The 26,005-nt window shown below is 36.9% G+C and overlaps 1 protein-coding gene and 1 long non-coding RNA gene across 2 annotated transcripts in view; one reads left to right on the forward strand and one right to left on the reverse strand.

The window, feature by feature from the left end:
• Ctnna3 (catenin alpha 3) overlaps positions 1–26,005 on the reverse strand; it is a 1,328,241-nt gene that overhangs the window by 330,497 nt on the left and 971,739 nt on the right. The window contains exon 11 of the mRNA XM_035451658.1: positions 8,353–8,553. Within this exon, the coding sequence (XP_035307549.1) occupies positions 8,353–8,553 (201 nt within the window). The remainder of the gene's footprint in view (positions 1–8,352; positions 8,554–26,005) is intronic.
• LOC113833429 lies at positions 6,796–15,363 on the forward strand. Its single transcript, XR_003481097.2, has 3 exons — positions 6,796–6,942; positions 8,305–8,395; positions 15,127–15,363. It is a non-coding gene; the product is annotated as an uncharacterized LOC113833429 (long non-coding RNA).

The raw sequence follows: 26,005 nt of genomic DNA on the forward strand, positions 1-26,005 counted from the left end.
TATTCCTGTGGTAGAGATACCTTTAAAGTGTTGTTAAACACCAGTAGCATCTGTGAGGTCTAGTTTCACACTATGATGCCATTACTGTCATTCATGGTTCAGCATGGGTTGCAACAGAACTTCCAGTAGGTCTGCCTGACTTGGATATTGGTGCCAGAGAGAGCATCGTGGTGTTCTGACTATTTTTCCATTAGGTCTTCAGGCTACCTGACAGTTTGCTGCCCAATTTAACCACCAGTATTTGCTGGGCTTCCAATCCAAAACCAAAATAAATACTTCATGCCAGAAACCTTTCAAAATAAATCCTCATTGAATTTGCTTGTGTGCCCTTTAAAGGGATCGCGGAAAGACTCCCAGTTGTCCATAGATAGAAGTCTATGAAAGTGGGGAAAGAAGCAGAGGTGTGGTGGGATTCTCTTTCAAGATGGTATCTCATTTTCTTGTAGATTATCTGAGTTAGGCCAGAGCTAAAGATGATGTGAGGCTCAAAAACATCTGCATATTTACACAGGTAGAGAACCAATGAACAGATGCCCATTCTTTTATTTTTGTACCACATCTCCCTTCCTTTTATCCCATGCCAACTCATCTCCTCTATCTTTAATCCTTTTCTTTTGGCACTGCCTTCAAAGTCACATTTCACATTTTCCACACAGGGAAATGTTTGAGTCTCGGCCTATGTGTTTCTGAAATCTACTCTTAAGCCTTTTATTTCATTTTCTGACTGTAAAACTTCTACTAATGCATCAAAGTCTATCCCCTTTTTCTAATAGGATATTATTGACTAGGAAATTGAGCATCAGTGAACTCTAGCGATAAGGTCAGAAAGATCTTTTCCATTGCAATATATATATATATATATATATATATATATATATATATATATATATTCATTCCTATATATATGGCATTTCGGTGTTTGTGGAGTTAGTCTTCATTTTAAATGTAACATAATGGAGAATCACCTGGAAAAAGTCCCAATGAGGACGTGTTTGCATTGTGCTGGCCAGCAGGCATGCTTGTGAGATATTTCTTCATTGGGTTAATTGAGGAGAGAAACACACCCTGAATGTGAGCAGACCCACTTCATGGGCTAGGCCAAGACTGAATGGAAAGAGAGAGTGAGCTAAGCACCAGCATGTGTCTAGTAGCTCATTGCTTTCTGCTCTTGATTGCTGGATTTGAGTCCTATAGTATTCCAGTCACTGGAGAGAAGATAGGTTTCTATCAGCTGGATCTTCTATTTATCTGCAAGTTCTCCACTTTATAATTATACCTAAGGGTTCCATCTCAGGAGGGATAAAGGTTCTTCAAGGCCATGACTGACATGTAATTTCTACCTGGTTATCCTGGTTAGCCAAGTGATTCACAGACATTAACCTCTTAGAAAACTCTCCAGTGTTCTTGGTTGTGAGATTCAGGCTTGAAGAGAAAGGAAGAAGAGATGATTTGGAAGCCTATCTCTGGCTGTTAAAAGGGGAAGGGGGTTGCTAATGATGGTCTGAGTTTGAAATCCTGGTTTGTGCCACTCACAATGATTTGCTGAAAGTGTTGCTGAAATCAGATTCAGTAGCATCTTTCAACATATGTGTTTCATTGATGGCTCTTTCAAGTAATTGAATACACAAAAGCCATGATCTCTTGTTCAAAGCTGGCTGAGGAACCTTTTAAAGGCTGACCCAAGCTTTCTGGAAGTGGTTAATATCTAACTCTGGACAGTAATGAATGACTTTCTTAATCTCCCCTCTGCCCTGGCCTTTGGCAGAGCCCGCGGCTGCTGTTTTCCTGAATAGAGATGACATCTTATTAGTTATGTTATTCCACATCACAATGTGATCTTCTAACAAATGTTAAGTTTAAACATTAGAGAGTAACTTGGTAATCAAGTATATAAAGAATTCATTAGTGAGAGAGGTGGAAGTGTACTCAGGTGCCTGCCTGTAAGGATGCAGCAGTGTAGCAGAAGAAAGTTTCCTATGAGTGGTTGGTTATAACCTTACATAAAGGGACATCAGCCTCCACTAGAAGACAAACACATCCCGGTACAGAATAATTGACTGTCACAGAAAGGGAGTCTTGCCTGGACTGTTTGTTGCTGTATAAACTGGACATGCAGAACCCACAAGAAAGTGACTGCTGGACTTACAAAACAAGATGAACAGTCCTGAAGGGTTCCTGCTGAAATGGAGAAGTGTGCCAGACACACTGTGGTCTATAGGCTGAAGATGGATGCCCCAATGTTACAGAGGAACTTTGGGTGACTGTCCAGGCAGCAAGATATCTCTGTCAATTCTAGAGTTTATATATTATCCTTCTGTGGTCATTGATAGAATTGAAGACAGATAATTATGGTTTTATTTTTCTTCAGTAATAAAAGATAAGTTACCCTTCTTTATATTTAGACAGAAAAGAGGAGATGATGAGGGAAGTGCTGTGTATGTTTGTCTTATTGGATGATAAAGTACTGTTTGGCCAATGAGGCAGTAAGTTAAGGGGACTAGGCATCAAGGAGAATTCTGGGAAATGTAGTAAAGAAGTGGTGATGCAGTCAGGAAGTGACATAGCAGGGAGACTCATATAGACAAGGGCAAGAAGGAAGTGGGCCTCTTCTCTCTTCCTCCAGAGGCACCATGTGAGCCCAGGAAGACAGGACGCTTGCCACTGACGTCCAATAAGTTAAGTCTTATAAAATATATAGATTTATGACAATTAAGACTGAGCTAGCAGATGAGAAGTCCTAGTCATTGGCCAAGCAGCATTTGTACCTAATATAAGTCTCTGTGTGTTATTTTGGCCACCCACGTGGCAGGCAGAACTCAAGTGGGTGGCAGAAAGATTTACTGTAACAAGGGACCCCAGAGTACTTTTTGTAAGGGTGGTAACCTTTGAGTCAGTGTTCAAAGGTTAATACAGATGGCAGGAGAAAAGAGACAGCATTCCAACTGCAAGGACAGAATTATCCAAACCAAAGTAGCTAACAAGACAATGATGTCCTGTGTTTGAATTCCCAGCATCTGGGAAGTGGATGCAGGATTGTGAGTTCAAAGCAAGCCTGAAACAAACAGTTCTTTTAAAGCAATTAATGTTTAAAAATTAGGTCTTCAAAGAGAGTTTGGGTTTTTAATAATTTATTTATTTTTAACTTAATGAAGTGTTTGGAAGAGATGTTGCAAAGAAATGAATAGGGCTATCCTCTAGTCCTGCAGCTCTGGAAGGAAAGTCATTTCTGGAGGGTTTACAGAGACCATATGATTGTCCAAACTATGATTACCTAGAGAAATATCTCTCAAGAGTCACATTACATTGAACTGAAAGAAATTACTGTTGCTGAAAGAAAGAAAAGGATTTCTTGAAGCCGAGACTACAAGCAGATTCTTGAAAGATGAATATAATCTGACATGTAAATACCAGGTGGGAATATTCCAAAATGAGAGAAGTGACATGGATCAGACCTAGAGATGGTAACAGTGTCAGTGCATCCAAATGATTGGGAAGCATCCAGTGAGTTTATATAGGCTGTGTCTTTGGTAACACACCATGGAAAATATATTAAGAGAACTTGAGGAAAATGAATTAAATGAAACAGACCAATTATATGAGGAACTGGAGGAGAAGGTGACTTGGTAGAGACAGTGGTTTAAGAACAACAAAGGAGATGATTCCAGGAAGCTCAGCCACCTCTGCAGTGAAAATTATATTGCTTCCCTCTGCTGGGCAGAGGAAATTTCTTTCAGTCACACCTAGAATGTAGAATACTAATTTTTAAATGCTGCAGAGAGCCAGGACCTTTGGACCAAATCCTTTGGCATTTGTGTGTAACTGTTTCTTAGGATTGTCGGGCAGAGATGCAACATATGGAATGCAGCCTGCCCGAGTCTAGCTTATCAGCACAATCCAGTCTATCAATTTAATGGTCAGTTTAATCAATTATATCTGTTATTAAAATTGATATGCAGAAAAAACACAACAGAATTTTTCTCAAGTGGTCTCAAATAACTTCTCTAGTATTTCAACTGCCTTTGGGTATGTGTAATAACTGTCTAATTCCCCAGGGTTCTAAGAAGGAGTGGCTTCCAGGAATGCATTTTTCTTCTCCTCTTTATTCATTTTTATTTTTATGGGGTCCCATTATCATGGGATAGACACGATAATGTCTGTAGACAAGGCTAACACCTATAGGTTCTCAGTCTCTACCTCTCAAGTGCTGAGATGACAGGTGTGTACCACCATGTCTTGTTTCTATGGTGCTAAGACTGAACCCAGGAATTTGTGCTTGATAGGCACAGACTCTATCCAAGGGACTATATCTGCAGTTTGGGATTCACCAGTCACTGGATGAATGTACTATTATTCCCAATAAATACCAGTTTCCAACAGCAGGGACAATCAGGATGTCTTGCTCAGGGTCACTTATGGGTCTGCTCTGTGTTTATCTCTATTTCTGGCTGACAGTGAAACTAGGAAGGGTTTGGCGGTCTGAAACAACAGATGCCTTTGGATCTGCTGATTCCTGACTTTGATAGAGCCAATAGCCACAGGAAAATATACTCTGCCAGTTTACCCAGCAGCTGGCCTCTCCCTAACATCATAAGAAAGATCTAAGTTTCATGTTGAAGTCTTGCAGGTTAGTTATTTTTAAAAAACTAATCCAAGCAAGATATGTGGCTCTTGTCTTTAATCCCAGCACTTGGGAGGCAGAGGCAGGAGGATCTCTGTGAGTTCAAAGCCAGCCTGGTATACATAGCAAGCTCCAGGGAACCCAGGACTATATGGATAGGCCCTGTGTCAAACAACAACAAACTAATCCAATGCACCCACAGAAGGGTTTCCCAACAGGTGGAGGAGCTCAGTGTTTGGGTAGAATTGTGGAAGCATAAAGGATTTCAACTGAAGATTAGGATAGTGTGGCTGTCAGCAAATAGCATCTCTCCTCTATTGATTGCACTTCACTTAAAATTTCGGGGGGGGGCAATGCAAATTGCTGAACTGAAGCAGGGCAACCTCATATCCTAATGCGGGGAAATAACATACAGGGTCATAAAATCCAGAAAAACAACCACAGCATCTGATTAAAAACCAAGGCACCATGTTCCATGAACTCTCATAGTGATAGAGACAAGATAGCATAGGCTTCATCATTCATGATGATACTTAAAGCAAATTTTCTAAACACTAGGGATTCTTAGGAATAAAAAACAAAACAAATTCACAGGGGTTCCCCATTAAGTTATTTTCAGGAAGCTGGGCTAAACTCTGAGAACTAACTTAAAGAAAAGGAAACAGGCCATATTAGTATTCTTTTGCTAGAATGTGAGTTACTGAGGCTTCACAACACAAAACACATTGGACATTTCCAATTATGTAATTTGATAAGTATTTAAATGATAATTCAAGATATGACCCAGGAGTGAACAAAGATGAGCATCTCATGGCAGTCAATGGTGGAGGACAGAAGAGTTGGAAATATTTTCCATAGACGATCTCTCCATGGGAGAGAGAAAGCACACAGTCTTCAGCTTTGGTTAAGATCAAACCGATCTAATTAGGTTTTTCATTTAATTCGTTGCCCCAAATTCCCTTTTGTGAGGCATGCTTTTGATAAATTTCAAGGAAAGCTATTTGGAGAAAAGTCTGAATTAGACTTATTTTTACAAAGAAGAAAACAGAAGCACACTTCAAGGATACACCTAAAGCTTGTCTGAAAGAGACCAAGATGATTAATTAGGAGTCATAAATTATGCATTTAATAATAAGATTTACTTTTTACAGAATATCCCAGAAATAGTCTATACATCTCACAATTGGAATGTAAGACATAATTTGAATGGGGTATTTTAATTAATGTTATCTTACAAATAAATAGAGGAAAGATTTGGGGTTTTGTTAGCTCTTCTGATTGTGAAAATGTTGCCCCATTGGTTAGCTATTTGGTACAATCAGTAATAACCACAGATGCATTAACAAAATGTATTTCAATGTCTGAATAACTTTGCTACTTTTTCTGATGCAGAATGACTGCCAATAGTTCTGAACACTATAGGAATTCACTCCCACTTCACCCTGTGGATCGGGCAGATGTGTTCTCTGCCTATGGAGTATAAAACTGCAGACTTGGCACCTCATATAAATGTTATAGCCACAGAGTCTGCAGGTGAGAGTTGCCTAATGCAATCACAAAACTGAGATACAAGCAAGGTTCAGCAGCCTGGCTGTCTTCAGTTACTCCACCCCACAGGAAGTTTTCACTTGGATAAAAAGGAAGTGCTTCATACAGTTTCCCTTACATTTTGAATGCACTTTTGGAAGGAAAATAGAACACATTAATTTAGTGGATCCTAGCTTCCACTAAATCGGAAGCTAACAATGTCATCGGGTAGTATCATGGGTCTATAGAAAAGCTTCCCCCATCTTGCTGTAACTGCCTTTTTCTGGTGGAGCCACCAATGCATTCTAAACTTACTTCGATTTATGACATTCTTTGTTCTATAAAACTATACAATTTCATGAAACTGCTTCCAATTTGGAGCATGGAATTTGGGGTAAGGTAAATGTGTGTTCCTGGGCCATGGTTACTCAACATGCAAAATAAACTCTTATTCCCTCAAAGTAGTCACAGATAACAAGTACTTGATTTAATCATATGAATAGAAAGAGATATTAGAAATAGTAGAAAGAGTAGAAAGAGATATTAAATGACTATAAGACAACCAACTTCCAAAGCAAGTACACATATTTCCACATAATCGAAGGAACAACTAATATGCTCTCAATTCTTTTTGTTTTGAAACAGGGCCTCAAACTGCAGCAAAGGCTGGCCTTGAATTCATGAAAATATTCTGCCTCAGGATCCATGCCTGCCTAGTCTTTGGGCTGGGATTGAAGAATGAACCACCATAACTGACTATGTGCTTGATTTGCTACACAAATGTCTTTGAGGAGTGGGTATGGAAATATCGGTTTAATATCAAGGGCTATAGATGTGCCTTTACCACCTTTCCTTAGAACATTTCATTATTTTAGGAGAATGTTTAAAGAGAAGATAAGAAAGTTATCAACAAATGATGATGTATTTCCCTTAAAGCATCTTAAGAAAGCACCAAAATTTAAAATGAAAGAGGTGTTTTGTTATTGTTGCTGTAGTTTTGCTTTGCTTTGTTTTAAAGGTCACCTATCAGTGATGGAGAGATTGCTTAGCAGAGAAGGGCACTGGCTGATCTTGCAGAGGACCTAAGTTCAATTCTCAGCATCCACATAGTGGATCACACTGTCTGAAACACCGGTTCCAGGGGATCTGATGCCCTCTTCTGGGCTTGGGGAGTACACATATACATGGTGCATGAACAAATATTTAAACACGTAAAATAAAATGAAAGTATTGTCCATTTTTCTCTTTTCACAAACAATATGAAAAGTTTTCAAAGTTAACATGTCCTATCGATCTCTTAATAGAGGATGATTTCAATGTGGAATCTACAGGACTCCCAAATACAATATCACTGTATTGTGAAGAGGTGATAATATATATATATATATATATATATATATATATATATATATATATTGAAAATATACAAGATATTCAGATTCACAAAGGGGGTTCATAGGAGGGGACTCTGCTATAATGATCTATAAAAATTGTTGATTGCCATTCTTGTTCGTGAATCCTACATTTCCATGGGTCTCTTGGAGAAATGTTAACAATAGTATTTGAAAGGAAAATGTCATTATACTGAGTGACTCAAAGTGTTCTCTGCCCAATTTTAGAAAATAGTCACTTGAGTACTGCAACCAAAACAGTCATGTATTATATATTTCTTAAACAATAAAAGAATCTGGGCAAGAATAGAAAGCTATTTTCCATAGAACTGCAAGTTAAAGGTAGCCAGCAGGTCTCTGGATACATAAGGAAAACCTGCTATGGTTAAATAATAAGAAACCCAGGGGTACCAATAATATAGCCAATTGAAAGCCTGCAAACTACTGCATGCTTAACCCCATGCTGGCCTAATTATAGCTCTAAACATCTCTAACATTAATAAACACTCAAAAGTGGCTAAGGCCTGGGAGTAATGCATGTATTTAAAAAGACCTTTTTTTCAATGAATACATATATACATATATATATATATATATATATATATATATATATATATATATATATCCCACTGGGATAAGTTTCAAATCACATACCGACAGAATATCAAACACCAATTAGATGGTACAGTGATGTGCTATGTGTGGAATTAAGTGACACAGACCAAGACCTTTCATCTTCCTATGTGTTGATACTTGGTTGCTATGCAGATTCACATGTGAGGAACTGTGCAGCTATCCTGGTGGACAGAGACTCACCAGTGCTTGTGAGGAAGTTGACATTTTTCATCACACTTTCGGTGTAAGTGCCTGGTTCGTAACTGTCCATTTCACCTGTGACGATGTGAGCTACTCTTGCAGCTCTTCCTCTAATGGCACCTGCAGCTCGGTCTAAGTTGTCAGCATCCTGGTCCCTTAAGGCTATAATGCATTTGTTGACATCTTCCAGGATGTGGCTTTCTGTAAAGAAACAGAGCAAATTATGTGTATGCATATGTTTTGATTACACACATGTAGCATGCTGCAATATTACTAACTTTTTATTAAGACACACCATGTTACTTAGGCTGCTGAGAATTAATTATGAAATAAGGCTGCAGGTATTGTTATTTCATTTCTCTATGTACTAATAGTAACTGCCATAAAATGTAAAATCTGTTTTTGAACATAAAGGTTTCAGGGTATGGGCTGATAGCTGTCAAAATTCTTCTGTACAAGCAGAAAGGTTCAAGTTTGGATCACCAAGACCTACTTAATATCAGGGCACTACAGCTATGTATGTAACCACAGCACTATGGTTGGAGACAGAGGCATGGAGAACCCAGAGGATTTCGAGGAAGCGAGTCTAGAAAAAACAAACTAACAAATCAGTGAACTCCTACTCAGAGAGAGACTCTCAAAAAATAAAGGGGGCAATAATAAAAAGAAAGCATCAATAGCAACTTCTTGCCTGCTCATGGATCGATGTGCACCTATACACTCACACACACACATACACACACACACACACATACACACATACACACATACACACACACACACACACAAACACACACTGAGAGACAGACAGAGAGAGACAGACAGACAGACAGACACACACACACACACACACACACACACACACACACACACAGAGAGAGACAGAGACAGAGAGAGACAAAGAGAATTTTGCTTGACACGGGGTTACACACCTAAAATCCCAGGACTTGGGAGGCTGAGCCAAGAAGAATGGGAGTTCAAGACCAGGTAGTCTTACACAGAGAGTTAAAAGCTGTACTATAAAAACATCAAAGCACCAAGGGGAATAAAAGAGAACTGTATGGATCATGAATTACTGTAAGTTCTAGGACCAGTAGACTATGTTTGATATTTGAGGGACAAGTAAAAATTGAAGGTGTTTTACATTAAAATAGAAACAGAATATATAATTATAGAATGTTTAGTTCTGAATAAGAGAATATGATATGAGAGCATAAATTTAAAACTACTATCTTTGATAAATATATAGAAGAATAAACAAATTGGTGTTTCATTTAGACAGCAGATAATAATAAAATAAGAAGTCTATAATGTTTTTAAATATTTATTATTTACGTGTATGGGGATGGGTGGGTACATGTATGTGCATTTAGGCACCCACAGAGGTCAGAAGTGGACACTGATCCTCTGGAGTTGAAGACTGGTGAAAGCCACCTGACGAGGATGATGGGAATTCTGAAAAAGAAGCAAACATTCTTAACACTGTGCCAACTCTCCAACTCCCGAACTAAAAGCTTTGTGTCATAAAGCAACAAAAATTCTCCAAGTCTGTGAACATACATACAAAGACAGAGAGAGAAAGAGAGAGAGAGAGAGAGAGAGAGAGAGAGAGAGAGAGAGAGAATTGCCCAATGTGACAGGGTTAGTGTGTCAAAAAAAAAAAAAGAGCAGGGAGTTTTTAGTCACTATCAGAAAACAACTTTATAAAATTATTAATATTCTCAAGCAAAAGTAAGGTGATGATATGAGGAAATAATGCATAATATCAACAAGTATAAACAATGATGTTTTGTTTCTTGTTTTAGTTTTTGTTGTTGGATTTTTGTGTTTTTGAAATAGGGTCTAAGTCATTCAGCCCTGGGTGGGCCCTGAATTCTCCATTCTTTTGCCTCAGCTCCCCAAGTGCTGGGATAAATATCATTGCCATGCACATGATATTTATAGCAAATTAAAAGAATTTCAAAACTAGTGATTTTGCTTCAGGCTTGATCACACGAAAGCCTACACAAGATAATTAAAGTCTTGATTATTTATCAACATATACAAAAATAGTTGTAACAAAAGACCTCAGTATCCCATAACATCTTATTAACCTTTTTGACCTTTCTCTCCTGTTTCTCTTGGATGTGTTTGTGAACATGTGTTGACTGTCCATGCCAGTGTAAGTAAATCACATGATGTAAGTTAATCACAGTCATATTTCCCCCTTATTGTATACTTAAACAACGAAAGAAAATTATGGGCAGGAATACAATGCTATTTTCCACATAATTGCTAGTTAAATGTAGTCAGCATGTCTCTGGATATATAGGACTAACCTTCTACAGTTGAATAACAATAATAAAACTACCATAAAATATTGTCAGTGAACCGTACTGTCCCATTGCAGACATTCTGAGCTTCACTTACATGGTTTTTTTAAAAAATATTTATTGTTTTTCTTTTGACTCTTTCTGTGAACATCTTAAAACATTGACATAATTGCACTGCCCACTCCTATGGTTAGCATGTTCACCTTGTACTATTGTTTCAATTATTTCTTTTATTTTTGAGATTAAAATATAATTACATCATCTTCCCTTCATTTTTTTTCCACGTGAAACCTCCCATATAACCCTTCTAGCTCTCTTTTAAATTCATGGCTCTCTTTTCATTAATTGTGTTATATGCATATTATATATATATCAAATTTTTGTATATATATATGCATATATATATATATATATACTGTTACATGCGTATATGCATTCCTAAATACATATATGTTTATATACAGTATACGCACTATATATGTATTCCTAAATACAAACATCTCAGTCTGTATAGTGATATATCATATATATAATATATATATATATATATATGTTATATGTTTTCAAAGATGAACATTTGGTATCCACTAACCAGGTGATGTGCTCTTACTTGGAGAAGGCTATTTTTCCACTCTCGGCATCCCTTAGTTGCCTGTAGTTATTTGTGTAGGGCTGACACCTCATGGGCTTTCCCCCATGAACTCCAGCATCTCCATTGTTGTTGTCCTTGTTCTGCTCATGTTTGGACAATCATGTTAGTAAGATAGTGTGGATGCAACTTCTGACATTCCTAGGAGATGCAATTTCGCAGCAAACTCTCTGATCCTCTGGTTCTTATTCTTTCTGCCCCATTGTCTACAGTGTTCCCTGAGTGATATATGCAGGAGTTAATTTGCAAATGTATCCATTGGGACCAGGCTCCACAACTCTTCATTTTAATTGGTTGTGTTTTTCTGTAACTTTCATTGATGAGAAGTGAGGACTATATTTATCTAGGCTATAAGGACAAATACTTAGAAGGTAGTTAGAGATTCTGCTGGTTTAATAAAGGGGCAGTTTATATGTTTTCTTTGAAGATCCACAATTTCATAGTTCTGGGTAGTTGTCAAGGTTTCCAGTAACAGATATGATGTCCCTCTTGTTGAACATGGCTTAAGTTCAGTTAGAGAGCAACTGGTTCCCACAAGGTATGCATGCCAATACTTCACCCTTATGGCTATCATGCAATGCTAGACATTTTTGGTGGCTTATAGGCATCATACTTAGGTAGGACTCTTGGTTGCTTTCCTCCTTTGGAAGCTTGCATGGCACCTTCTACTACCAGGAAAGCTAATACTCAGGGAGGAAGCTTTCAGGTTAGCTCAACCGAGGGTCCTCCTCTTCTAGCAGTTTCAATTACCACAACTAGGTCTTTGATCAGTTTGGAGCTAGTTTTTTGTATGTGCATGCAAGGGTATAGTTACCATTTTAATTTCATTTCTTTACATAGGGAAATCCAGTTTCCCTAGCACTGATTGTTTTTTTTCCTCTATCCTACTCTGTTATATCTGCTAAGTATTAAATAGCTGAAGTTCTACATACCCATGTTTGGGTCTTTGATTTTGTTCTGTTGGTCTACATGTCTGGTTTTCTACTACCATACTGCTTTTATTACTATGACTCTATAACAAGTCTTAAAATCTGGAGTGGTTGTCCATTTATCATTGTTCCTTTTGCTGAGGATTTTTTGGCTATCTGGGATCATGTGTAGTTCCATTTGAATTTTAGGGTAGGCTTTACTATTTTTATGAAGAATGAGATGAGGATTTTGATGGGCTTGTGTTGAAACTTTAAATGGCTATTGGTAAAATGGTCATTTCATAGCATAATATGCATTATATTTTCTATTGTGTTTATCCTTTTCTACAGAGGTTATGTATATGTCCTTTAGTCCATTTTTCTATATTTGTCATTATTTTATTTCAGGCTTGTGTGAATGGGAGTGTGTCCATGATCTCTTTCTCTGTATGTTTGTGGTTTGTGTATAGTAAATCTATTGATTTCTGCAAATTGATTCTGTATCCTGCCACATCACTGAATTTGTTCACCATTTCCAGAAATTTCCTGGTATAACTTTTGAGACCTCTACTGTATGTGTCTTCTGCTAAGGGGGTAGTTTGATTTGTTTGTTCCCTGTTTGGCCCTTTGATTTCTTTCTCTTACCTTATTGATCCAGCTAAGAATTCAAGGAAAACACTGAAAAGGAACAGGGATAGTAGACATCTTTACCCCATTCCTGACCTTACTGGAATTTCTTCAAGCATTTGTCCATTTAGGATTATGTTGATTGTGGGTTTCTATAGATCTGCCTGCCTCTGCCTCCTATGTGCTGGGATTAAAGGCATGAACTACCATGCTGGCTGAGATGTGTTTATTAAACACAACAAATAGATGTATTTTGTTTCTTTAGTCATTCAATCAGTGTGTAGTTTTTGATTAAAAAACTTACAAGAAAAACATTAACACAGAAAACAATAAATTATAAATTCACCAAGCTTTTAAACTAATCTGTAGCATATTCTTATGAATATATCATAAGGCACACAGTAATCACAGAGATGGATCAATTTCAACAGGAAGCACATGCAAACACATTACCATCATATCTCCTATGTGATGGGATAAAAGTTTAGTTGAAAGCACAACAATTACATTTTTGAAAGCCCATATGTGCATTTTAATGATGCAATAAAAACTATCATTTTCCAGGTACATTCATAAAGTATGTTAAAGAACAACACATGCACACAATGATTGTTTCATCTCTGTTTAGTAGGTACTCTTAAATTTACATTGCATTGATAGCTTTGCTCAATACATAAAGTATATTAATACTTAGGAAGAACAATGCTCATTCTCAGAAGATTAATTATCTAATAAACTCTGTAATTTGTTTAATTAAGATGAAATTATACCCATCACAAATTATTTTTCCTACTGAGTTTAGTTTGGAGTAAATGGACAAATTATACACAGGAACATGAATTGGATGGTCATCTCTTCTATGGAATAATTATGTGTCTGGTAGTCACAGAAATAGTTAAATTAGGGAACCAAATCAGATCAGAATGTTTTGTCTCTTCTTGGTTTGGACTTATAGATTGTTTGTGACTATTTTTTGTACTTTAATAAAGCCATGATGTTATATTGAAGAATTATAGGTATAATTTCACATATAAAGTCCCATACGACCATATACAATATGAAAATATAACAATGTAATAAAAGATAAGAAGCATATAATTAGAATTAATCTGAGGCTGTCATCCCAAATATGTTGAATTTGAACTTCAGAGTTACATGTAAATATAGTATAAAATATAAGTTTTGTAACTTTTCCATTATTGTGACACCTTCCCATTATCTTGAAATCTTAATGGAGTGGTAGAAATATTATTGATATGAAATTTTAAATGTAGAATTATAGAAAATGAAAATGTTATGTACCTTCCACATACATGCAATATCAAAATATTAAGCTGATTTCTTAAAAATATTTTTGTGACGTCAGGAAATTTTATCAAGTGAAAAAGTCTTTGTAAATAACTTAAGGTTTTATGCCAGCTATATAGCCAGTAAAAATCTAGGAGTTCTAAGAATCAAATATAACATATCAAATGCTCACTGATCTATTTCTGCACACCTTTGTAATGTGGTGGATGTTTCCATTACATATTGCAAAACTGCTTAGAGGTCTGTTGTCTCCTTCAGTTTTTCTTTTTCAACGACAGATTCATCTGGTCTCGGGAATTAGATAATTTAAAGATGCTAATTAAAGGAGACACAGTGTGTTGTTATCGACCAAGACTTGAGAATATTGTGCTTTAAAAGCTGGCACAGAAGGAACATGGTCAGAGCCTCCAGAGTAGCTAGCCACTTGCCTTTGCCGGGACGTGAGGGTGCAGCATTCTGACGTGGGTACCGACGCATTATTTCAAGACTAGGAATTTGCTGAACTATGGGCATTTCCCATCGATTTAGTTGTGGCCATCCTAGGACGCAAAGGGTGATTTGTGTTTTGCTGAAGAAGAACCAGAAACGGGGCTAAATGGAACTGATCTGTCACTAAGAAACACTTACTCCCCTGCCAGCTTCTCAGGCTTTCTCCACCTTCCATCACTGAGGCAAACGCACGCAATGAGATTTCAAATGGCATTTACAGAAATGTCCATATTATTTTTCTCTCACAGATTTAGTTTTCTCTAATAAAAGCCAGATCGTAAAGGTCAACTTCACTGCTTCAAGGAATGTAGAAAAAAAATGTATAATGAAAATAAGCTAGTTTGCATTATTTGGCCTCCAAAATACGATCTTATAAATCAACAGTCCATACAATAGATTGAAAGTGTAAGAATATTTTATTTGCAAATATGAGACTATGGTGAGACGTAAGCTTTTTTTTTTTTTCTTTCTCATGACTCAGTCTGGGCTCTGACTCAACAGTGACAAAGCATGAAGGGAAAGGAAGCTGGACTGTAGACCATCAACTGAGAAAGAATACATCATCCTACAGTGCCCCCACCTGATACCCGGTCTATAAAAAAAATGGTGATGGTGATGATGATGACGATGATGATGATGATAATTCTGAGATAGAAAACAAGAATGGATACTGCTGCTTCTTGGTTTTATGTCTTTAAAAGCAAAATAAAATGGCATTAGTAAACTGGAAAGTTAAGGTGAGCCTGGTTTTCTTGGTATATGTAAGTTTAGAGAGTGGAACTGAGTTTAGTTACAACTAGATGATTTTCATCTTTACATACATGCATCTACATCTGTTCATTTAAAAATCATCACAAAGACAGACACACATTCCAGAAACAATAACCAAAGTACATCAAGTTTTTTTTTCTCTTTCTCACCAAAACGTCATGAAATGAAAAAGCAAAGGAATGCAGCCATGTGTGAGATGATTGTTATTTGTTTCTGTTTAATGATAGTCAAAATTTCTTTTTAGTTAGGATTTAATCACAATGATTAATGGCTCTGAAAGACTTAGGCAAATACTACTTTGAGAATGATGTACCTATACAGGTCTTCTGGTTTCTAGTTTCCTTCCTGTTGCTGTGATAAAACAAGCACTACCAAAAGCAAATTAGGGGTTTATAGTAAGTTGGGCTTCAAAAAAATGAAAATTTTCTGTGTTGGCCAGGGACCATTAAGAAAAAAAAGAACAGACCAAATATATTTAGAAGACTCATGTAAGAGGAAAGACTAGTATCACAGCTTAACAAATAATTCTTTATTTTTAAAAAATGTGTTTTATGTGTATTAGTGTTTTGTGTGAGGGTATAAATGGGTATAAACAACATTCCTAAGGTTGACCATAGAGGCCACAGGAAGGCACCAGAATCCCTGAAACAAGCATTAAAGTCACCTGTGCTCTCTCTCCTGTAGGTGCTGGGAATGAAACCCTGGTCCTCTGGAAGAGCAGACAGTGATCTTAACCACTGAGCTATGTCGGTAGCTTCCAAATAATTCTTAACATTCAGTAATCATCACCAAAAGCCTAACTTAATGACAAGCAAAAGACCTAAGCATACATCTAATCTGAGTTTATAAACGTGTCTCAAATAAGTAAATGCAAATATTCTCAAAATATTATCTCCCTAAGTAATCACAAATGAACATATTACACATTATTATTAAAACATTGAAATTTGTAACACTGAGCAATAAATTCTAGACAGGAGGTGGAGCATCAAGAACTTTCCTTCCCTCTTGGAACAAATACAGTGTTTGGCAACCACTGCAAAGACAGTTTGCCAATGCTTCACAAGAATCAGTATAGTACAATACACAGGATGGTATAATCATTATACTTCTTATTTGACAAATAAGTTGTAAACCTAAATTCACACTGTACAGGCATATTATCATTATCATGATATGGAGTCAACAAAGATGCCCTCCAGTATGTGAAACACCAAACTGTGGAGTGTTTGGTGATTAAATGAATTACAAGAAAGAATTATCATGGGAGAAACTTAAATGCACTCACTAATTTCATATGGAAAGGGAAAAATGTTGTATCACTACAACTGTACATAGTGTGAGACAAAGCAAATGCTATGAAGACACTGAAAGACTAGTGGCTAATAACTGGTGGAATACATAAGTTATGCACTGAAGATTTTCAAAGTGGTAAAACCATCTGTATAACATACTAATGGTGAGCACATGTCAAAATTTACTCGTCAAAACCCATAGAGTGTTCAATATAGAGTAAACTCTGACATAAAATGTATAGTTTCAGCATGTGACAAATATAGATTGCATCAATATTGTTTTATCAATAAGAATGGGGCCAGAGTGATGGCTTGATCTATAAAAAGCTTTGCTATGCAAGCCTAGTTCTTGGCTTCAATTCTCAGAACCCACCTAAAGGTGGAAGAAAGGAACCAACTCTACAGTCCCAAGATTGTCCTCTGACCTCTATATGAGTGCCACAGCATTCACATGCCTTCCCCAACATTAGTCACAGAATAATATTAAAGACTGAATTTTAAGATGGAGACTTTGTGTATTTTTATTCTTCAAAGCTCACAAGAATAGAATTCTCCTAACATGAACATGCTGGATCTATATGGAGCTGTTACAGTGGAGGGAACCTCAAGGCTGCATTCTAGAAATGTCACCAGGATTAGGAACTAGCTACAGAAGAATAAATGAACAAAATAGATTAATGCTCATACTTCTGAGCTTTTCTGGAGTAAGAACAAAAGACGTGGTTACTGCATTTGCTACGACTCTTACCTTGGCAACACAAACAGGAGGAAAAAGTCAAACAGACCTCAGCCATTCTCAATTCCTGTTGATTTCATGTTAATTGTCTCATTGCTTTCTTTCCTGTAGACCCAGAACTTAATAACATCTAATAGCAAAACACTGAGTGCAAAAACAAACAGTAGCTGTGAGGATTTTACCAACTTGAACATCAGGACTATCAGCAGGAACAGACAGTAGTGAGCTGTGTTCTAGTATTCTGGTGCATTTTCCACAATAAATCAATAAAACAGAGCAAAGCCATTCAGCATTTCTGACTGGATAGGATACTGAATGCTTCAGTTCTTGGATATTCTTGGGAAAAACTATATTCATTTGGGTGCTATTTCTTGGTTCAAAATACAGAACCAAGAGTCCTATTAAGACTTTTTTTTAAAGCACAGATAGGGCAATTATTTTAAATGGCATCTTAGAAATTTGTGGCATCAAACAAATCTTAAGAAAGGACAAAAATATGAAAATGTGCTAATAAATGAGCTGCCTAATTGGCATTATTTTTATGTTCTCCAAGAATATTAATTATATTGGTCAATTCTATTGCTTAACTTCTAAAATAGCATCTCTCCACATGAGAATAAAACACTCCAGCCTTCCTAAAAAAAAAAGATTACTATGGGGTTTATACCTTAGAGAATCCCACTTTCCTAGTCACGGAAGTTGTATTAAAGTTGAGCACATCATCCTTGTTGAAATGGATGATCTCCTATATTTTGGTCTCAGATATCAAACCATCATTCCCACGAGATACACTCTCATTCTGTATTTTATTTGTAATTATTGCAAGGAAACTAAAATTAAAATCCTATCTACCCCCTCCATATATATTGATATATATCCATAATTGATATATAAATAACACTGATTTTGGAATAGGATACATTGTCTCACGAAATACTCTGTATCACCTGGATTGTATTGTACTGAGATGGATTCAACTCTTTGTAGTCCAGGCTAGCCAAACTATGTGATCTGCCTACTGCTATCTTCTCAGTGCTGGGATTACAGACATGTACCACCCTGAATGGCCTCTCTATATATTCATCTTCAATATATTACATGCTTACATGAAATTTCAGCAAGTATTTCTGACTATTGACATGGATGAGGAACTGGGGTATAGTGAGAATATAGAGTGGCATGTGTGTGAAATCTGAACACTTTATTAAATGTTGTATCTGTCTGGAACTGGAAGTATAGCTCAGCAACAGAACTTTAGGCTCACATGGCCATGGCCATTGCTTTGGTTTCAATACCCAGCATTAATAAAAATATGTTCCCTATTCTTTTAAAAAACTCAGAGTTTTGTAATACTATAAATCTATAAAATATTGTTTTATAGAATATTTATGGTTTTTATGTTGTCTATTTCTTTGCTTATTTTAAGTATTTCTATTAATTTTCACAGCTTGCAAAATATAATTCAGGATATCATATACAGATATTTAAATTCAATGTAGAGAAGATCTAAGAAAAAAGAGGCATAAAATGTACAAATTCCTATTTTACTACTATAAAGTTATTTAATTTTATTATTTCTGAATTGTATGCTTAACTTTTTTTATATCTCAGAAACTTTGAAAGTGACTATTATCATAAATAGCAGCCACGTATATAGATTCAGTGATTTCCTAGGACCAGGATGAACCTGTCATGACATTGCAATCAAGAGGAAGTTTGGTCAAGACACATTCTACAAAAGTCCCCATAGCCAGTGCTACAGCCTAGGATTCTAGTGGAAGTACTCTAATGCAGCCAATTAATAAAACCAGGAATAAAAGCAACTAGAGATCAAGACCTGCTGTTAGGAGCTGGAGAGATTGCTCGGTGGTGAATAGCATGTCCTGCTGTTGTAGAGGCCCAAGTTTGGTTCCTAGCATCTACATTAGGAAGCTCACAACTGTGGTGTCCGTACTGAGACTAAGTCCGAGTATCTGGTGAAAGCCTGGAGATTTAGATAAACACAGAGACGTCGGGCCGCTTGTGCTATGTGCGTCTTTCCATCTTTATTCATCTTCCTTATTCCAGGGGTAGAACAGTCTTATATACACTTATAACACAGTGAAAAAAAGCCCAGGTGTAAGAGTTCGTAGCAGAAGAGCCGTGCTGTCCCAGGTGTAGTGGGGCGAGGCTGGGGCTGTAAGTCAGGACTAGAAAACAGGATCCACATGTGGTTATTGACTGACAAGCGACTCACCGAGACCCTGTGGAGGCTAGGACCCAACACACAAACATAGATAACTCCAGCTCCAGGGGATCTGGTGCTTTCTTCTGGTCTCTGTGGGAAACTGTACATATGTGCACATGAGCACAAGCAGACACACAGACACACACACACACACACACACACACACACACACACACACACACACACACACACACAGGTGGTGGGGGGAGATAGACTCATTTAAAAACAAAGAAGCAAGTAAGCCAACAAAAACCTGCTGTTAGAATGAGGAGTTAGTAGTTAGAACTGTTGTTAAAATTGTAAAACAAAACATTGGGCTTTTGAGTGTGTGTGTCTGTGTGTTCAGACAAAACAATGTGCTAAGAAATCTTTATCTTTATTCAAGATCTTTTTTCCTTTTAAAATGAAAAGAGCACAGTTAACCTATGCAGTTTATTCTTGTTTTAGTTGTAAAACTCCACTCTCAGACCATATAATCAAACCAACTTGAACAAATTCAGTGTTATTACCCCAGCAACCTTGCCTGGAAGGCCATTCCTTGAATTGAGGCATCTCTGCATGAAAAACAGATTCACAACATCTGGTCTGATTTTGTTTCCCTTTAATTTTCATTTTGTTGCCTTTTCCATTTTATTTCCTTTCCCAATCATGTTTGTTGAACTGCAAATAGCAATTTTCACTGGCCTGTGTGGTCTTTATTACATTGTCTGTGTTTAGGGTTAGTAGTCTACCCTGTTGCTTCAGGTCAGATATAAAATAGCAATTTATATGACTATAATTACCCTGACTTTCTACATGCAATTGAGAATGTTAGCAAAACATTTCTTTTTTGTTGTTGTTGTTTTCTGTTTGTATTAGTTACACTAGTCAAGCACCAGTAAAAACTATCTGTGACCATTATCTTGGTGCTATGGATCCATGGACTCTGATTTGTTTCCCTGCATCTGAGTGGCTCACATCTTCCAGCAAAGTCAATTATCAATATGTTTAGAAAGAAACTGATCACTGAGAACAGAGGCATTTTATCAGGAGGTGGGAAGTACTATAAACCAGATGTAAACACCATGCTGGGATAGTCAATAGTAAATTCTAGTGCCTGACTCCACATTCCATTCTAGACCTGGGCTATTGCACAACACGGAACCCTATGAGAATCCTTAATATTCACATCAAACCTTGGACCTGAAATTATCAAAATTCCATTTATCATCAAAGAACAGCAAGTTAAAATATGGAATTCTTGTTTTTCAAGTCTTGCTATAACATGAATCAAGGCTGTTATGAGAAGACAGTTGCCATGTGACCCCGGTGTCTGATACGACCCTTTCAATAAATACGTTGTATGTGGTGAACATTGGTCATAGCTTAGTGATGCTGCTACTTGCATCACATCTACATGTGACTCAGGTGACTTATATTTTCATTTATTCAATGGTTAATTTTGATCATCTACAACTTAAACTAGAAAGTCTCAGGACATATGAAGATAATTCTGAAGAAGTTTTCCCAATTATACCAATTCCCCTGATTCCCAAAGAAGCCCCACACCCCATTCGGAGGGACAGCATTTGGAAAGGCGGAAAATCATAACCCAGTGTGCAATGGTGCAATTATGGAGGCTATTTACCCTCTCCATTCTTTTTGAAGTTCTCTGGTTCACCATCACAAAGAATAAAACAAAGTGGAAAATATTGTGTGATTTTATGTACACCGAGAGAATATTTCACAGCCACTATATATTCACTTCAAAAGCTATCCAGTTGCCAGAACTTTCAACATTATGGGAAATTTTTTTTCAAAATTTATGTGAAGTTTGATTATTAATTTTTTTAAATTTTAGACATGAAATTTTATGATGGACAGGCTCTTGTATCTAAGATTATAAGCTAATCTTATTTATCTGTAGACACAAAGTATCATGCCATGCCCACTTTGTTATCCTCTAGGGAGCACAAATAAACTATTTCTATTAGTACTCGATGTCTTATCAAAGAAACAGATTAATGATAAACCAGATGCCTATTCCAAGTTCAAGTGCTGGTAGTCAATAAACAAGAGAGCTGAGCTGAGGGCATCTGATACAGGCTTGCTCTAAGTCTTTTTGGTACTGTGACTGTATTATAAGTATGTAGATATGAATTACCATACCGATACATTTTTCACAGCTACACAGGAAAATAATCAGAGATCATTGTTTTAATGTCTTTCTTCCTTTAAATTTCAAATTGGTTTCTGAGCAAGTCTCTCCCAAGAACATTACTGATCTAGAACTCATTACGTTGGCTTTGTCTTATTAAACAACTGTGAATTTTCTCTTTAGAAGGTCTCTCTGATAGTAATAAATGCTTACCATCTGACTTTTCAAGAACATCAAACACCAGTGAATAGATTTATGCAATAGTAGGAAACACTCAATTACTTGACAGAAAGCTTTATTTTAGGGACATGCGTTCTAAGTGTCCTGGGGAGTGAAACAACTATACTTAAAGAACAGAAGCAGGGACGGAAGATTTGAGTCAATTCATCATTTTTTATTGTGCACTCCCGATTTTTCCTCAAACACATTCAAACATCATATTTCAGTGGCATTTACGGTGACTTCGCCACTCTACTTTATAGCAGCCTGTGCATTTATCAAGTGGCTAACCAGCTCCTATACGCAGCACCTGCTACCCTTTCTGGTGATTACGAGAACAATCCAGGAATGGATGTGGACCCTTCTGCTTTACACATGACTTTGAATATTAGACATTTCTTTTTCCTCTTACTTCTTTAGATAGCTGAATCTATAAGCTATGTTCATATTTATTTGAAGCTATGAGATCCCACAAGCAATTCTCAGGTATTTACATGTTTCCATTCATTAGTCACCCAGACACTGGCTCTAACAGTTTCAAATTGCTTTTAAAAATCTTTATTTTATACATTATTATTATTTCAAAGAGGAGCTTTTTCTCTCCAAATGTAAATGTAGAGTTTACCTAAATGTAGAGTTTACAAATACTCCTTGATGGGACATGGTCATATTCTAGTCATCAAATGATGGCTGGTCATTAAGATGTTCTTATTCCGAGTCAGTCAGGTATTCACTGAAAGCAGACAGCTATTTTCATCCACACCTCTCCATCCTTATATAACTTTCTAGTGTGCCTTCTTGCAAGCTCCAAATCTCATTTGCCTCAAGCTGGGTCTGCCACAAAAATCGTTGTCATTTATAAATACTCCTCCCTCTCCCCATTTATTCATTCAAAAATACTCTCACAGTTTAGTGAAAATGGCCTTGCCAATTCAACATTTGGATTAAGGAAATGCAATCCGAAATATCAATGACTGATATTCAGATGGCCAATGAGAGCATTAAACACTTCAAAAGAATAATCTGTAGTAATGTAGCTGAAAATGAAGGTATAACTCACAAGTTGGAATAGAGAAAAACTTTAATTAGGGAGTTCTTTTCCCAGACTCTATATGAGCAGACTAAAACACCCCAACCACACTTGGCTGACTGACCCCTGAGCCCTACATTGGATGAGAATATATGCATATACAATAATGATTATAGTCTCTGTGTATGAGTTTATAGCACATGTGTGCATGCCTGTGAAGGCTACAAGGATTTCAAGATATCCTGGAACTGCGGTTATATACAGTTGTCAGCTGCCCAAGGTTGGTGCTGGGACACCAACTGGAATCCTACAGCACGGTCTCAGGAGCTCTTTACCCCTGAGCCATGTTGCCCACACTTATGATATGAGGTAATGCAATATAATGTATATTAATTTTTGATTAAGGGTGAATCATTATAAAATAAAAATATGGAATTTCTGATAGTATTCTATCAGCATAATTAATATTCAATGAAATCTACTTCCATTGATATCTTCTGAATACTTAATGTGCCACATAGTTAGCAATCCCACAGAAGAATGACTAATGATTATATCTTCAAATGAAAAACCCAGAGTAATAAGAAGATATCCACTAGAAATTTTTTTCAGCTTGAGGATTTATCTCTCCTTAACTTTGCTTCATATTCTTGGCTGGGCTAGCACAGCTCTAAATTTCCACCTTGCTTCATCTTATCCTTTTCTATCTGAATTCCCCACATAGTTTCTGATCCTGCTTTATTAAAAATGGACTGAGAATGAATCCAGATGTTTTTGTCTCTTAAGCTATCAAGAAAAAAAGGAGAGAAAATTAAACCACAAATATGTATCTCCAAAACACACTGAGGCAGTGCAATAGTGTGAAGTTTATTATCAGTTCAGTTTGTGAAATTTAAATTAGAATTGGTTTAGTAAATCCAGACAGCAATGGGTTGATTGTGAGTGTAAGGGATCCTCATCTTCTACCCTATTCCCCCAAAGAAATACCTAAATATGGAACAGCAAAGTGAAGCTGAAGAGTGATGATTATCCTTTTGAGCTAATGATATTTATATAATATCCTGAAGAATGTAAGGTCTAAATCTAAGAACCTGAACACAAACCTAGAACTTAGGGACTTCTCTTCATTCTTTTCTCCTAAACAAAGCCCTGTAAAGTGCTCTAAGACTGCCCTTCCTGCCCTTGGGACTCCCCATGCCTCAGGAGTTCCAAGAACCAAGAGCCTTTCCTTCTTTATTGTTCGAAATGTTTGCCACTCCCATGCTCCAGGATGTTTTCTAGTCCTCTGATTAATCTTTATTCAAAACAGTCTAAAAGAAAACATGTACATGCATCCATATTTTAAAAACTGTTAAATGCTCTGATTATAAATGCCACTGTGATGCTACTGAGCTGTTCCTAAACAATTACCACGGCCTTTAGTTGTATAGCCTCCTCTCAGGAATTTCTAACATATGAACACATTCAATCTACACTTGACTAACTTAGCAACCTAGTATCAAGCAAATGTAACTTAGCTTTCCTTTGATATTATCCTCAGATATTAAGCCATCATATTAGCAAATGAGGGTTATGTACCCTCATGTCCTCCAGAATAATGTCTGACCCTGATGTTGACTCTTTGAATTCAGGCCATTTTAAATATTGGTAGACTAACTTTTTAACCTGTCCCTCTGCCTTTCCACATTTTATCTACATTTTAGTTTCTTGTCTCTAGGAACTATACCTCACATCAGTTAATCATTGATCTTGGAAGCTACTTGGCAGGTAGCATGAATTTATAGGAAGAACCACCAAATGGTAAATTATGAATGTAAGCAAAAAGAGTAATTATAGCGACCAATTGTGGAATCTATTTCATGATGGCCATTAGAGATAAGAAGTAGAAAACATTCGATAGTGAACTCATATGACAAAAGGTCATTTGCCACACAGGACTCTAAAATGTGTGTTTAAAAGGATAGTAAGCTGTGGTGTCCTCAAACTGAGGTGGTTGGAAGATGATGCAATTATATAGTTGTTTATGGCTCTGAGAGTGGGTAGCCCCAACGTCATGGAAGAGATAGGTCATTAGACACAAAGAGGGAGAAGACAGTGAAGTGGTCAACTGAACAGGTATGAGCTACATGAACACTCCTCCACTGCTAGTGGGAATTCAAACTCCTAAAGCCACTTTAGAAATCAGTATAGAGGCTCCTCAGCAAAATGGGAATCAGTCTACCACCAGGTCCAGCAATTCCACTCTTAGGCATATATTCAAAAGATGAACATTCATACAACAAGGACATCTGTTCAACTATGTTCATAGTAGCATTATTTGTAGTAGCCAGAACATGGAAGTGCCCGTCAACTGAAGAATGGATAAAGAAAATGTGGTACATTTACACAATGGGGTACTACTCAACAGAAAAAAAACAAAACAAAACAAAACAATGGAATCTTGAAATTCACAGGCAAATGGTTGGAACTAGAAGAAACCATCCTGAGTGAGGTAACCCAGTCACAAAAAGTCAAACATGGTATGCACTCACCCATATATGGATTTCAGACAAGGAGCAAAGTATTACCAGCCTACAATCTACACCACCAGAGAAGCTAGGAAACAAGGAGGACCCTAAGAGAGACATACATGGTCCCCTGGAGAAGGGGAAAGGGGCAAGGTCTCCTGAGCAAATTGGGATCTTGGGGGAGGAGAAGGGGAGTTAGGAGAAAGAGAGGGGGAGAAGAGGAGTGCAGAAGAGGACATGAGGGAGCAGGAATATTGAGTCAGGAGAATAGAGGACAGCAAGAAAGAAAGATACCATAAAAGATAGAGCCATTATAGGTTTAAAGAGAATTCTGACACTAGGGAAATGTCCAGAGATCTACAAGGATGACCCCAACTAAGAATCTAAGCAATAGTGGAGAGGATACCTTAAATGCTCTTCCCTGATAATGAGACTGAT

The sequence above is a fragment of the Cricetulus griseus genome (assembly GCF_003668045.3).
Source record: "Cricetulus griseus strain 17A/GY chromosome 1 unlocalized genomic scaffold, alternate assembly CriGri-PICRH-1.0 chr1_0, whole genome shotgun sequence".
NCBI lineage: Eukaryota > Metazoa > Chordata > Mammalia > Rodentia > Cricetidae > Cricetulus > Cricetulus griseus.